General features: G+C 59.0%; 1 protein-coding gene across 1 annotated transcript; it reads left to right on the plus strand.

The window, feature by feature from the left end:
• Positions 1-2247: 2247 nt before the first annotated feature.
• Positions 2248-12849, plus strand: LOC138101112 (sentrin-specific protease 3-like). Its single transcript, XM_068998954.1, has 10 exons — positions 2248-2253; positions 2765-3023; positions 4529-4640; positions 6260-6407; positions 8253-8300; positions 8429-8506; positions 9288-9425; positions 9965-10048; positions 11675-11725; positions 12561-12849. The coding sequence occupies exons 1-10, from the start codon at positions 2248-2250 to the stop codon at positions 12669-12671; spliced, it is 1035 nt and encodes a 344-aa protein (XP_068855055.1). The 3' UTR covers positions 12672-12849.
• The last annotated feature ends 1213 nt before the right edge of the window (positions 12850-14062 follow it).

A 14062-nucleotide genomic window follows, 5' to 3' on the forward strand; every position in this document is an offset into this window, starting at 1 on the left:
AAGGGGATAAATCCCGAGCTTTTTCCGCTCTAAAACGCGGGTAAATCCCCGGATTTCCCACGCTGCGAACGCGGATCAATCCCAGAACCTTCGGCGCTTTAGGCCGGGACAAATCCCGGGAGTTTTGGCGCCGTAAATCGGGAGAAATCCCGAGAATTTCGGCGCTTTAATGAGGACCGATCCCATCATGCTCCGCGGCCCCGCCGTCTCCATGGCGACAGCGCAGGCGCAGAGAGGCAGGGCCGCGGAAAGGGGCGGGGTTTTACCGGGGGCGGGGCCTAAAGGGGGCGTGTCACAAAGCGCCGTCGGCGATTGGTCGAACGCGGTCCCGCCCCGCGGCGCGATTCGATGACGTCATCGGCCGGCGCCGGCGGGGAGGGACCCGAGCGAGGCCGCCCGGGGGTGAGCGCGGATCCCAAAAATTCCCAAAAAAGCCCCAAATTCTTCCCAAAATCCCCCTCTGGGAAGGCCCCGGACCCACCCGGGGTGGGGGGAGGGGCTTGGGAGGGCGGGGGGAGGGGAATGGGGGGGTGGGGCGGGGGGCGGGGGCGGGAATGGGAATTTGGGGGGAAAAGGGAATTTTGGGGGGATTTGTTTGGGGCCTCGTGGGTTCAAAGGGAATTTGGGGCGGAAACGCGGATTTTTGGGGGTTTCCAGGAATTTGGGGGGGCCTGGCGGGGATTTGGGGGTTTTAAAGGGGGGGGTGTTTTGGGAGAAGGGGAATTTTGGGATTTAGTGGGAGTTTCTGCGGGGGGAAATGGGAATTTGGGGGGGATTTGCGGCGATTTTGGGGGCCAAGGGAACCTTAGGGAGTTTAATGGGAGTTTTGGGATTTTAATGGGACTTTTTGGGGGTTTAGTGGGAATTTTGGAGAGGTATAATGGGAGTTGGGGGGTTTTAATGGGAATTTTTGGGGATTTATTGGGAATTTTTGGGGGTTCAATGGGAATTTTGGTGGGTTAAATGGGAATTCGGGGATTTAATGGGAATTTTAGAGGTTTTAATGGAATTTAGTGGTTTTAATGGAAAATTGGGAGGGTTTAATGGGAATTTGGAGGGTTTTAATGGGAATTTTTGGGGTTCAGTGGGAATTTTGGTGGGTTAAATGGGAATTTGGGGGTTTAATGGGAACTTTAGGGGTTTTAATGGAAATTTGGGGGGCTTTAGTGGGAATTTTAGGGGTTTTAGTGGGAATTTTTGGGGCTTTAATGGGAATTATGGGGAGTTTAATGGGAATTCTAGGGAATTTAATAGGAATTTGGGGGTTTAATGGGAATTTTTCGTGTTTTTAATGGGAGTTTTGGGCGGGTCTAATGGGAACTTTGGAGTTTAATGGGAATTTTTGGGGTTTAAATGGGAGTTTTGGGGTTTTGGTCGGAATTTTGGTGGGTTAAATGGGAATTCGGGGGTTTAACGGGAATTTTGGGGTTATAATGGGAATTTTGGGGTGGGTTCAATGGGAATTTTGGGGTGGGTTCAATGGGAAGAACGGGAATTTCGGGGGGGCTTTCCCGGAACTGTGGGGTTCCCGTGGGAATTCTGGGCGGGGGGGGGGGGGTTTGGCGGGAATTTCGGGGGGAATTTCCGGGAATTTCGGGTTTTTCGCTTCGCTCTGGGGGGGGATCTCTGGAATTTGAGGAATTCCGGGACCCCCCCGCGCCCCCCAAATTAACGCTCCCCCCTCCCCTCCCCCCAGGCCGCCATGAAAGAGGCGCCGCCGAATTTGGGGGGCGGGGGGCGGGGCCGCCCCTCCCCCCCCCTCGCCCCCCCTCCCCTCCCCCCCCTCCCGGCCCGTTCTGGGGGGGGGGGGAGGGGCCGGTGGGAGGGCCCGGACCGCACCAACTCCCGAGGGGGCGGGGGGGGGCGGCTCTGGGGGCCCCCCCCGGCTTCGGGGCACCCCCAGAAGTTTTGGGGGGGCCCCCCCCGGCGCAAGGGCGCCCCCCCGGCGGCGGCTGCGGGCGCTGCGGGTGCTGCGGCTGCTCCTGGCCCGGGGGGGGCTCTGGGGGTTCCCCCCCCGCCGCAGGGGGGGGAGGGGCGGCGCCCGCAAGGCCCCTCCCCCCTCCTCCCCCCCCTCCTCGCGCCTCCCGCCCCTCCCCCACCCCCGCCCCGCCCCCCCCGGGTTCTTGGAGCAGCAGAGGGGGGGAGGGGCCGCCCCTCCCCCGGCCCTGTTCGAGCCCCTCCCCCCGCCCCTGCCCCTCCCCCCGGCGGGGTTCGGGGAGGGGGGGGTGGGGGAGGGGCTGGGCGGGGATGAAGGTGAGGAGGGGGAGGGGAATTTGGGGGGGGGGGAGGGGGAGGGCGGACCCCGAGTTTGGGGAGAAAAATGGGGGGAGGGGCCCTGGAGTTTTGGGGAGGGTCCCAAAATTGGGGGGAGGGGCCCCCAAATCCAGGGGAGTGTCCCAGAAATGGGGGAGGGGCCCCAAATCGTGGGGAGGGTCCCAAAATTGGGGGAGGGGCCGCAAATCGTGGGGAGGGTCCCAAAATTGGGGGCTGGGATTTGGGGGAGGGTCCCAACCTTGGGGGAGGGGTCCCAAATTCGGGATGGGGGGGGAGGGGTCGGGTGGGTCAGAAATTGATTGGGGGGGGTCCCAAATTCAGGGGAGGGGTCCCCGAATTAATGGGGGAGGGGCCTCAGTCCCTTTTTGGGGGGGGTGGGGGGTGCAAGCCCCGAATTTGGGGCGGGGGGGGGGGTTTGGGCCGAAGTTTTGGGGTGAGAGCGGCGAATTTCGGGCTCTCTCTGAGCGCCCCTCCCCCTTCTCCCCCCCAGGGCCCCTCCCCAACGGGCTGGGCGGGGGTGGGGGAGGGGCGGGGCTGCTCCCGGGCTGCCCCTCCCCCCCCTGCGCCCCTCCCCCCCCCCGCCGAGGGCCCGATCCTGATCAGCAACGTCATCGGAGGGGGAGGGGCCGAGCCCGGGCCCCGCCCCCCGCCCGGCCCCGCCCCCCACCCTGCCCCGCCCCCCGCGCGGGCCCCGCCCCCCGCCCAGCCCAGCCCCCCCCTGCGCGAGGAGCACGTGACCTGCGTGCAGAGTGAGTGACGTCATCGGTGACGTCATCGGTGATGTCATCAGGCGCGCGGCTGGGGGGGTGCGTGACGTCATCGGGGAGGGGGAGTTCGGGGGGCGGTGACGTCGCCGGGCAGCGGAATTTGGGGTGATGACGTCATCGGAGAATGGAGTTCTGGGTGGTGACGTCATCGGGGGACCGGAATTTGGGGTGATGACGTCATCGGGGAACGGAGTCCTGGGTGGTGACGTCATCGGGGACCGGAATTTGGGGTGATGACGTCATCGGGGAACGGGGTCCTGGGTGGTTTGGGTCAATGACGTCATCAGGCATGGGGGTTGGGGTGATGACGTCATCAGGGAATGCAGTTCTGGGCGGTTCTGGGTGATGACATCACCAGGGACTGGAATTTGGGGTGATGACGTCATCGGGGACCAGAATTGGGGGTGATGACGTCATCAGGGAATGGAGTTCTGGGTGGTTTTGGGTGATGACGTCATCAGGGACTGGAATTTGGGGTGATGACATCATCGGGGACTGGAATTTGGGGGGTGACATCATCAAGGAATGGAGTTTTGGGATGGTTTGGGGATGACGTCATCTGTGAGTGGAATTTGGGGTGATGACATCATCAGGGAATGGAATTTCGGGTGATGATGTCATCAGGGAATGGAGTTCTGGGTGGTTTGGGGCGATGACGTCGTCGGGGATTGGAATTTGGGGTGATGACATCATCAGAGCATGGAGTTTTGGGCGATGACATCATCAAGGATTGGAGTTCTGGGTGGTTCGGGGTGATGACGTCATCAGGGATAGGAATTTGGGGTGATGACATCATCAGGGATTGGAATTTGGGGTGATGACATCATCAGAGGGAGGAGTTTTGGGCGATGATGTCACCAGGCAGCGGCGCTTTAGGGCCGTGATGTCATCAAGGAGCCGAATTCGGGGGGGATTGGGGCCTGTGACGTCATCAGGGCCCTATTTTGGGTTGGTTCCGGGGCTTTTGGGGCTCCGGGCGTGTCCGGACGGGGATTTCGGGGGGGGTTGGGCCGATTTTTGTGGGGATTTTGGGGTTGGGGAATTTCGGGGTTCCCCTCACTCCCCCCTCCCAGTCTGGGCCCCCAATTTTGGGTGGATTCGGGCGGATTTTGGGGTCCAGAGGGGAATTTCGGGCGGGTTTGGGTCGATTTTTGTGGGGATTTTGGGGACTCCGGGCGCATTTTGGGGATTTCGGGCGCATTTTGGGGATTTCGGGGCGCATTTTGGGGATTTCGGGCGGATTTTGGGGATTCTGGGTGGATTTGGGCCGATTTTTGTGGGGATTTTGGGCAGATTTTGGGGATTTGGGGCAGGTTTGGGCCGATTTTCGCAGGGATTTTGGGAATTCCAGGCGGATTTTGGGGATTTCGGGCGGGGGTTGAGCCGATTTTCGCCGGGGATTTTGGGGACTCCGGGCGGATTTTGGGGACTCTGGCCGGATTTTGGGCGCCGATGACGTCAGCGGGGCCGGGATTCGGGAATCGCAGGCATCCTGGACGAGTTCCTGCAGGCCTACGGGAGCCTGATCCCGGTGAGCGCCGACGAGGTCGTGGAGAAGCTCGAGGACATTTTCCAGCAGGAATTCAGCACCCCCCAGAGGTTCGGGGGCTCCCGGGGCCTTCCCGCGGAATTTCGGGAATTTTGGGAATTCCCAGAGCTCCCAAAAGGCTCCAGGGGGGGTCCTGGGGGGATCTTTTGGGGGGGGGGGGTGGGATTTGAGAGGGATTGATTTTTGGAGGGGGGATTTTTGGGGGGGGTTGGGGTTTTTTTGGGGGGGAATTTTGGGAATTTGGGGTCCGGGGGTTTTTTGGGATCGTCCTCTGAGACTCTGCCCGAATTTGGGGTGGGTTTGGGGGGGGGCCGAGGGCTGAATTTTGGGTCAGTTTCGGCCGATTCCGATGGTTCTCAGGGGGATTTTGCCCAAACTCTGCGGGATTTTTGGGAATTCCGGGAATTCCGCCCCGCAGGGATTTCTCGGATCCCCTCCCACCCCATCCTCGCTCGGGGTGGGGCTCTGAGCCCCCGATTTGGGGTCATTTCGGGCCCCATTTGGGGTCATTTGGGGTCATTTCAGGCCCCATTTGGGGCCTTTTCCTTGGGTTCGGCCGATTCCCACAGGGCTTTTTTGGGGTGTCTTTTTTGGGAATTCTGTGGGAGTTTTGGGGGGTTTTTTGGGCGGTTTTGGGGGACTTTTGGGGGATTTTTTGGGGCAGTTTTGGGGAGGATTTTGGGGGAGTTTTGGGGGAGTTTTGGGGCGGTTTTGGGGGATTTTTTGGGGGCAGTTTTGGGGCAGATTTTTTGGGGCAGATTTGGGGACGTTTTTGGGGCAGTTTTGAGGGAGTTTTGGAGCAGTTTTGGGGCGGTTTTGGGGCAGTTTTGGGACTTTTTGGGGCAGTTTTGGGGCAGTTTTGGGGGACGTTTTTGGGGCAGTTTTGGGGGAGTTTTTGGGGCAGTTTTGGGGCAGTTTTGGGGCAGTTTCGGGGACTTTTTGGGGCAGTTTTGGGGGAGTTTTTGGGGGATTTTTGGGGCAGTTTTGGGGGACTTTTTTGGGGGAGTTCTGGGGCATTTTTGAGGCAGTTTTGGGGACGTTTTTGGGGCAGTTTTGGGGGAGTTTGGGGATCTTTTTGGGGCAGTTTTGGTGCAGTTTTGGGGGATCTTTTGAGGGCATTTTTGGGGCAGTTTTGGGGAGTTTTTGGGGCAGTTTTGGGGGAGTTTTTTTGGGATTTTTGGGGCAGTTTTGGGGACTTTTTGGGGCATTTTGGGGGAGTTTTTGGGGGATTTTTGGGGCAGTTTTGGGGGACTTTTTGGGGGAGTTTTGGGGCATTTTTGAGGCAGTTTTGGGGATGGTTTTGGGGCAGTTTTGGGGGAGTTTGGGGATCTTTTTGGGGCAGTTTTGGTGCAGTTTTGGGGGATTTTTGGAGGACATTTTTGGGGCAGTTTTGGGGGAGTTTTGGGGGATTTTTTGGGGCAGATTTAGGGACGTTTTTGGGGCAGTTTTGGGGGAGTTTTGGTGTTGTTTTGGGGCAGTTTTGGGGGATCTTTTGAGGGCATTTTTGGGGCAGTTTTGGGGAGTTTTTGGGGCAGTTTTGGGGCAGCTTTGGGGCGGTTCGGGGGGCAGTTTTTGCGGCAGTTTTGGTGCTGTTTCGGGGCAGTTTTGGGGGACTTTTTGGGGCCGTTTTCGGGGCATTTTTGGGGACTGCTGGGGCTGTCCCGGGCAGGCGGGGCTCGGTGCAGCAGCTGCTGCAGTCCTACCAGCGGCTGCCCGGGAACGCGCTGCTCCGCGGCTTCCGCGTCAGCTACAAGCGCCACGTGCTCACCATGGACGACCTGCAGACGCTCTACGGCCCCAACTGGCTCAACGACCAGGTGGGCCCTCGGAATTCCGGGGCTTCCGCGGCGCCTCGGGGCAGTTCCGGCAATTCCGGGGGATCTCGGGAGTTTCGGGGGCGGGGGGGGGCGGTGTCGGGAGCTCCTGGAGGGGTTTGGGGGCTCCTGGAGGGGTTTGGGAGCTCCTGGAGGGGTTTGGGGGCTCCTGGAGGGATTTGGGAGCTCCTGGAGGGGTTTGGGGGCTCCTGGAGGGATTTGGGGGCTCCTGGAGGGATTTGGGGGCTCCTGGAGGGGTTTGGGGGCTCCTGGAGGGATTTGGGAGCTCCTGGAGGGATTTGGGGGCTCCTGGAGGGATTTGGGGGCTCCTGGAGGGGTTTGGGAGCTCCTGGAGGGATTTGGGGGCTCCTGGAGGGGTTTGGGAGCTCCTGGAGGGATTTGGGGGCTCCTGGAGGGGTTTGGGAGCTCCTGGAGGGATTTGGGGGCTCCTGGAGGGGTTTGGGGGCTCCTGGAGGGATTTGGGGGCTCCTGGAGGGGTTTGGGGGCTCCTGGAGGGATTTGGGGGCTCCTGGAGGGATTTGGGAGCTCCTGGAGGGGTTTGGGGGCTCCTGGAGGGGTTTGGGGGCTCCTGGAGGGATTTGGGGGCTCCTGGAGGGGTTTGGGAGCTCCTGGAGGGATTTGGGGGCTCCTGGAGGGGTTTGGGGGCTCCTGGAGGGATTTGGGGGCTCCTGGAGGGATTTGGGGGCTCCTGGAGGGGTTTGGGAGCTCCTGGAGGGATTTGGGGGCTCCTGGAGGGATTTGGGAGCTCCTGGAGGGGTTTGGGGGCTCCTGGAGGGGTTTGGGGGCTCCTGGAGGGGTTTTTTTTGTGAGGTTGCGGGGAGGTTTTGGGTCAGCCAGCAGCTCTTCCCCGGGGGGAATTCCGGGGGTGGGGGGCGGTTTTGGGGGATTTCAGGGAATTCTGGGGGTGATTTCGGGAGATTCCAGGGGGTTTCGGGGGGTTTTGGAGCATTCTAGGGGATTTAGGGGGATTTCGGGGAATTGCAGGGAATTCTGGGGGGATTTCAGGGAATTCTGGGGGGGATTTCGGGGGATTCCGGGGGATTTCGGGTGGTTTTGGAGCATTCTGGGGGATTTCGGGGAATTCCGGGGGATCTGGGGGGATTTCAGAGCGTTCCAGGGGATTCCGGGGGATTTCGGGGGATTTTGGAGCATTTTAGGGAATTTTGGTTGCTCATGGAGAGATTTGGGGGCTCCTGGGGTTTTTTACGGGGTCTTTGTGGGGTTTGGGGGGAGTTCAAAGGGGATTTGGGGAGGTTTTGAGAGGATTTTGGGGTGTTTTGGGAGTCCCAGAGGGGTTTGGGGGGGGTCCTTGGGGGATTTTGGGGCCTCCCAGGAGGATTTTGGGGTCTCCCAGGTGGATTTTGGGGTCCCCAGGCTGTTTTTGGGGTGTCCCAAGTAGATCTTGGGGTCTCGAGGTGGATTTTGGGGTCTCCCAGGAGGATTTTGGGGTCTTTTCTGTGTTTTCGGGGTGCCCCAGGTGGATTTTGGGCTCCTCTGAATGTTTTTTGGGGTGTCTCAGTTGGATTTTGGGGTCTCCAAGAAGGATTTCTGGGTCCCCAGGATGTTTCTGAGGTGTTCCAGGTGGATTTTGGGGTCTCCTGGGTGCTTTTGGTGTGTCCCAGGTGGATTTTGGGGTCCCCCAGATGCTTTTTGGGGTCCCCTGAGGTGTTTTTGGGGTTTCCCGGGTGGATTTTGAGGTCCCCCAGATGTTTTAGGGCTCCCCCAGGTGTTTTTGGGGTGTCCCAGGAGAATTTTGGGCTCCCCCGGGTGTTTTTTGGGCTCCCCCGGGTGTTTTTGGGGTGTCCCAGGAGGATTTTGGGGTTGCAGGTGATGAACATGTACGGGGACCTGGTGATGGACGCCGTGCCCGACAAGGTGAGCGGGGGGCAGGGCCTCTGGGGGGGCGTGGCCAGGTGAGTGGGCGTGGCCCGTGAGTGGGCGTGGCCTGTGAGTGGGCGTGGCCAGGCGAGTGGGCGTGGTCCCAGCCCGGCCCCTCCCCCCAGGTGCATTTCTTCAACTCCTTTTTCTACGACAAACTGCGCACGCGCGGCTACGAGGGCGTCCAGCGCTGGACCAAGAACGTGAGGGGCGGGGCCACCAAAAGGGGGCGTGGCCACCAAAAGGGGGTGGGGCCACAAAGGGGGTGGGGTCACAAAGGGGGGTGGAGCCTTTTGGGGCTCGGGAGGGGGCGTGGCCTGTGCGATGTTAATGAGGTGGGCGGGGCTTTATGGCTAAAGAGATGGGGCGTGGCCAAAGGGGCGGGGCCTTTAAGTGGGTGTAGCCCAAAGTGGGTGTGGCCATGGATATGCTAATGAGGTGGGCGGGTCCAGATGTGGGTGTGATCCGATGGGCGGGGCGTGGCCTCCCAAAGTGGGCGTGGCCTCTCTTCCCGTTATCCCCATTTTGTCCCCGATTTTTGGGGTTTTGGAGCCGATTTTGGGCCAATTTAGACCTGAATGCTTTTTTGGGGTGGGCGTGGCCTCTTGGGGCGTGTTCTCAGGGGGCGTGGCCCCCCAAAGTGGGCGTGGCCTCCCAAAGTGGGCGTGGCCTCCTTCCCCGCTACCTCCGGTTTATCCCCAATTTCCGCTCGTTTTGCCCCAATTTCCCTCATTTCTCCCCATTATTTTAACTGCCGAGTGGGCGTGGCCTCTCGGGGGGGCGTGTCCCCCCAAAGTGGGCGTGGCCTCCACTCAACCCCTCCTCCATTTCTGCCCCGTTTTTCCCTCATTTCTCCCCAATTTCCCCTCAATTCCCACCGGGATTTTTTTCGGGGGAGGGGTGTTGTGTGGGCGTGGCTCGGGGTGGGCGTGGCTCGGGGTGGGCGTGTCCCCTCCCAGCTGGGCGCGTCCCCGCCCCGCCCAGGTGGACATTTTCGGCAAGGAGCTGCTGCTGATCCCCATCCACCTGGAGGTGCACTGGTCGCTGGTGGCCGTGGACGTCGCCCGCCGCACCATCACCTACTTCGACTCGCAGCGCACGCTCAACCGCCGCTGCCCCAAGGTGGGCGGGGCCTCCCCAAAAAGCGGGCGTGGCCTCCCCAAAAAGTGGGCGTGGCCTCCCCAAAAAGCGGGCGTGGCCTCCCCAAAAAGTGGGCGTGGCCTCCCCAAAAAGCAGGCGTGGCCTCCCCAAAAAGCGGGCGTGGCCTCCCCGGAGTGGGCGTGGCCACAGGGTTTAAAATGAGGAAAGGGCGGGGCTCGGTTGGGTCCGAAATCGGCAAAATTTGGGGCTAAAAAGAGTCCTTTCGTTGCGGGAGGGAAGGGGTTAAATGGGAGGGGGCGTGGCCTGCTGAGTGTGGGCGTGGCCTCCTGCGATTGGGCTGATAAATGAGAGGGGGCGTGGCCAAACGCGGAGCACCCAAATCTGCTTTAATTGCCCCAAAATGGGTGGGAGGGGCTTTGAGTGGGCGTGGCCAGATCGATGTGGTGGGCGGGGCTTGAGGTTTTTGGGGGTGGGGCTGGAGGGGAGGAGCCCCGGGTGGGTGTGGCCGTCTGACCACGCCCCCTCGCTGACCACGCCCCCTTTGGCCCCGCCCCCCCCAGCACATCTGCCGCTACCTCCAGGCCGAGGCCGACAAGAAGGAGCGGCCGGACTTCCGCGAGGGCTGGCGGGGAGCCTTCAAGATGGTGAGGGGGGAGCCCTGAAATCGCCCGGAATCGCCCCGAAAATCCGCCCGGGGATCCCCCGAAATCCTCCCCGTGCTCCTTAAAACTTCTCCCGAAAAAACTCCCAAAACTTCACCCCAAAAATGTCCTGAAAACATCTTAAAAACGCTCCAGAAATGCCCCAAAATACCCCAAAAATCCATCGTAGGATCTCCCAAAATGTCCACGGAGAAATCCTCAAAAAACACCCCCAAAAATCCGCCCGGGGATCCCCCGAAATCCTCCCAGTGCTCCTTAAAACTTCTCCTGAAAAAGCCCCAAAACTTCACCCCAAAAATGTCCTGAAAGCGTCTTAAAAGTGCCCCAGAAATACCCCAAAATACCCCAAAAATTCCTCCTAGGATCTCCCAAACTATCCATGGAGAAATCCTTGAAAAACGCCCCCAAAAATGCCCCAAAAATCCACCCTGGGATCCCCCAAAATCCTCCCAGTGCTCCTTAAAACTTCTCCCGAAAAACCCCCAAATCTTCACCCCAAGAAACCTCCTGAAAGCGTCTTAAAAATGCCCCAAAATGCCCCAAAAATCCATTCCGGGATCTGTCAAAGTATCCACAGAGAAATCCTTGAAAAATTCCCCCAAAAATGCCCCAATATCCACCCTGGGAAGCCCAAAAATCTCCCCCTAAAACCTCCCAAAAATGCCCCCAAAATCCGCCCTGGGAGCCCCAAAATGTTCACTTTGGGAGCCCCAAAAAGTGCCCTAAAAATACCCCAAAAAATCCTTCTCTGGGCCCGCCAAAAATTCCTCCTGTGGGCCTTAAAGATCCCCCCAAAATATCCACAGCAAAACCCCTAAAATCACCCCAAAATACCCCAAAAATCCACCCTTGGAACCCCCAAAATATCCACAGAGAAATCCCCCAAAAAACCTCTGAAACCCCTAAAAATCACCCCAAAAATCCACCCTGGGATCCCCTGAATTCCTTCTTGTGGTTTTTAAAAACTTCTTCAAAAAAACCCCAAAAAGTTTGTTTTGGGAACCCCCAAAATCTCCTCAGGGAGACCCCAAAAACCCCCGGAAAATTCCTCCTGGGAGCCCCCAAAATTCCCTCTCGTGATCCCTGAAACCTCCCCAAAAACCACCCTGGGAACCCCCAAAAAAACCCCAAAAATCTGTCCTGGGAATTCCCCCCCAAAATCACCCTAAAACCACCCAAAACTCGCAAAATCTCCTAAAAATCTGCCTTTGGGATCTCCCAAAAAACATCCACGGAAAAACCCCAAAAATCACCCCAAAAATCACCCCAAACCCTCAAAGTTCCCCCCAAAACCCCCCCAGACCCCCAAAACCCCCAAAAATCACCCCAAAAGCCCCCAAAAATTTCCCCAAAACCCCCTAAGTTCCGCCCAAACCCCCCCAGACCCCCAAAAACCCCAAAAAATACCCCAAAAACTCCAAAATTTTCCCCAAAACCCTCAAAGTTCCCCCCAAAACCCCCTCCCCAGACCCCCAAAAACCCCAAAAATCACCCCAAACCCCCCCCAAAATTTCCCCAAACCCCCAAAGTTCCCCCAAAACCCCCAAAGTTCCCCCCAGTCCCCCTGGGGATCCCCCAAAATCCCCAAATTTGGGGTTTTTCCCCCAGAACGTCGCCCGGCAGAACAACGACAGCGACTGCGGCGCCTTCGTGCTGCAGGTGGGGGGGGGGGAGGCGATTTTGGGGCAAATTTGGGGCTTTTGGGGGGTCCTGGGGGGTCCTTGGGGGATTTGGGGGGAGTTTTGGGGGTTTGGGGTTTTTTTGGGGGGGGATTTTGAGGATCCTGGGGGGGTTTTGGGGTGAATTTCGGGGGTTTCAGGGTGAATTTTGGGGGTTTTTGGGGGAGTTCATGGAGGATTTGAGAATTTAATTTTTGAGGGGTTTTTTGGGTTTTTTTGGGGAGGGTTTTGGGGGGATTTTTGGATTTTGGGGGGATTTTTTTGGGGGGAGCTCTGTGATTTTCGGGGTTTTTTTGGGGGGATTCTGGGGATTTCTTGGGGGCAGTTTCGGGCAATTTTTTGGGGAGAATTCTGGGATGATTTGGGGGGGATTTTTGGGGGGATTTTTGGGGTGTCTCAAGAGAGAATTTGGGAGGATTTTTGGGGATTTTTGGGCTGTCCCAGTAGGGAATTTGGGAGGAGTTTTGGGAATTTTTGGGGCGTCTCAAGAGAGAATTTGGGAGGATTTTTGGGGATTTTTGGGGCATGCTGGGAGGGAATTTGGGAGCATTTTTGGGGCGTCCCAGGAGGGAATTTGGGAGGATTTTTGGGGCATCCTGGGAGAGAATTTGGGAGGATTTTTGGGAATTTTTGGGGTATCCTGGGAGGGAATTTGCGAGCATTTTTTGGGACTTTTTGTGTTTATTTTCCACCCTTTCTCCCCGTTTTTTTTTTTTCCCCCACCCCCCCCACCCCAAAACTCCGGGCTGGGCCCTTTGTTCTCTGACTCCTCCCCGATCCCAAATCCGGGATTTTTTTGGGAATTCCTCCCCCAGTACTGCAAGTTCCTGGCGCTGGGGCGCCCGTTCAGCTTCACGCAGCAGGACATGCCCCACCTGCGCCGCCTGATGTACAAGGAGCTCTGCCACTGCCAGCTCGCCCTGTGACCCCCCCGCGGCTCCGGCACCCCAAAAACCCCCGGAGCGCCCCAAAACCGCCCCGAAGAACCCGAAAACCCCGCGGAAATCCGCCCCGGAACGGCCAAAATCCGCCCGGGAACGGCGGAGAGAAACGGATTTTCGGGGTGGGGGAAGGGGCGGGGTTTGGGGGGTTTTGTTTTTGGGGGGGGGTTTTTGGAGAGGCCCTGGAAGACCCCAAAGTTTTGGGGAGTGGTCGGATCCCAAAATCCCCACCCAAAAAAAAAAAACAACCCCGCCCCCAAAAATTCCCGACGAATCCTAAAAAACCCCACGGAGATCCCCGAAAAAGTCACCCCAAAAAAGGATTTTTGTGAAGGAAAATGGGCGGGGTTGGGGCGATTTTGGGGTTTTTGGACCGTCCCTGGAAGACCCCAAAATTTTGGGACGCTTGGAATCCCAGGAACCCCAAAAAAACCCCGGGAGTTCCCCGGAATTCCGTGAAAATCCCCCAAAAATTCCATGAAAATCCCCAAAAATTCACCCCCAAATTGACCAAAAATGGATTTTCTGAAGGAAAAGGGGCGGGGTTCGGGGGGATTTGGGGGGGTGGGGGAGGGGCGAGGGGGGGGGGTCCCCTCAAATTTTAGGCCCCCCCAAATCCTTGAAAATTCCCAAAACTCCTCAAAAATCCTCGCAATGCCCCCCAAAAACCCCCAAAATTTCCCAATTTTTCCCTAAAATTCCTGTCCGAGGGGGTGGGGGAGGGGCGCGGGGAAGATTTTGGGGTCCCGGGGGGGATTTGGGGGGGGGGGGGGAGGGGTCCCCAAATTTCCCCTCCCCCGCCGGCCGGGGCCGTTTTTAACCTGAGGGAGGGAAACGACAAAAAACCGGGAATAAAAAGAGCGAAAACGGTGAAAAAGTGGGAATTTGGGGGTTTCTATTGGAGGGGGTGGGCGGGGGAGGGGAGGGGGGACTTTTTTTGGGGTGGGGGGGGTCCCGGGGATATTTTGGGGTGGGGGAGGGGTCCAGGGGCCATTTGGGGCCATTCTGGGGGGGTTTGGGGCCGTTTTGGGGGGGTTTGGGGCCATTTGGGGCCATTTTGGGGGGGTCCAGGGGCCATTTGGGGCCATTTTGGGGGGGTTTGGGGCCATTTGGGGGGAGGTTGGGGCCGTTTTGGGGGGGTTTGGGCCGATCCGGGGGGTCCAGGGGCCATTTGGGGACATTTTGGGGGGGTTCAGCCCACCCTGGGGGGAGGGGGCTCGCATCCTCCTTCGCCTCCCCCACCCCGCTCAATTCCCGGGCGCGGCCCCTTTAAGAGCCCCTCCCCCGCCTTCTTTGGGGGTCCCGCCGTCTCCCCCCTCCCCTCCCCCCACCTCCAACCCCCCCCCCCCCCCCAAATTTTGGGGTCCCGCAGGGTG

This window comes from Aphelocoma coerulescens, unplaced genomic scaffold, assembly GCF_041296385.1.
Source record: "Aphelocoma coerulescens isolate FSJ_1873_10779 unplaced genomic scaffold, UR_Acoe_1.0 HiC_scaffold_193, whole genome shotgun sequence".
Lineage (NCBI taxonomy): Eukaryota > Metazoa > Chordata > Aves > Passeriformes > Corvidae > Aphelocoma > Aphelocoma coerulescens.

Bases quoted from the DNA above. Each gene is read 5' to 3' on its own strand.
- LOC138101112 (XM_068998954.1), top strand. The intron at 9,426-9,964 runs GTGGGCGGGGCC...CGCCCCCCCCAG, and splicing joins TCAACCGCCGCTGCCCCAAG to CACATCTGCCGCTACCTCCA. The intron at 11,726-12,560 runs GTGGGGGGGGGG...TTCCTCCCCCAG, and splicing joins GCGGCGCCTTCGTGCTGCAG to TACTGCAAGTTCCTGGCGCT.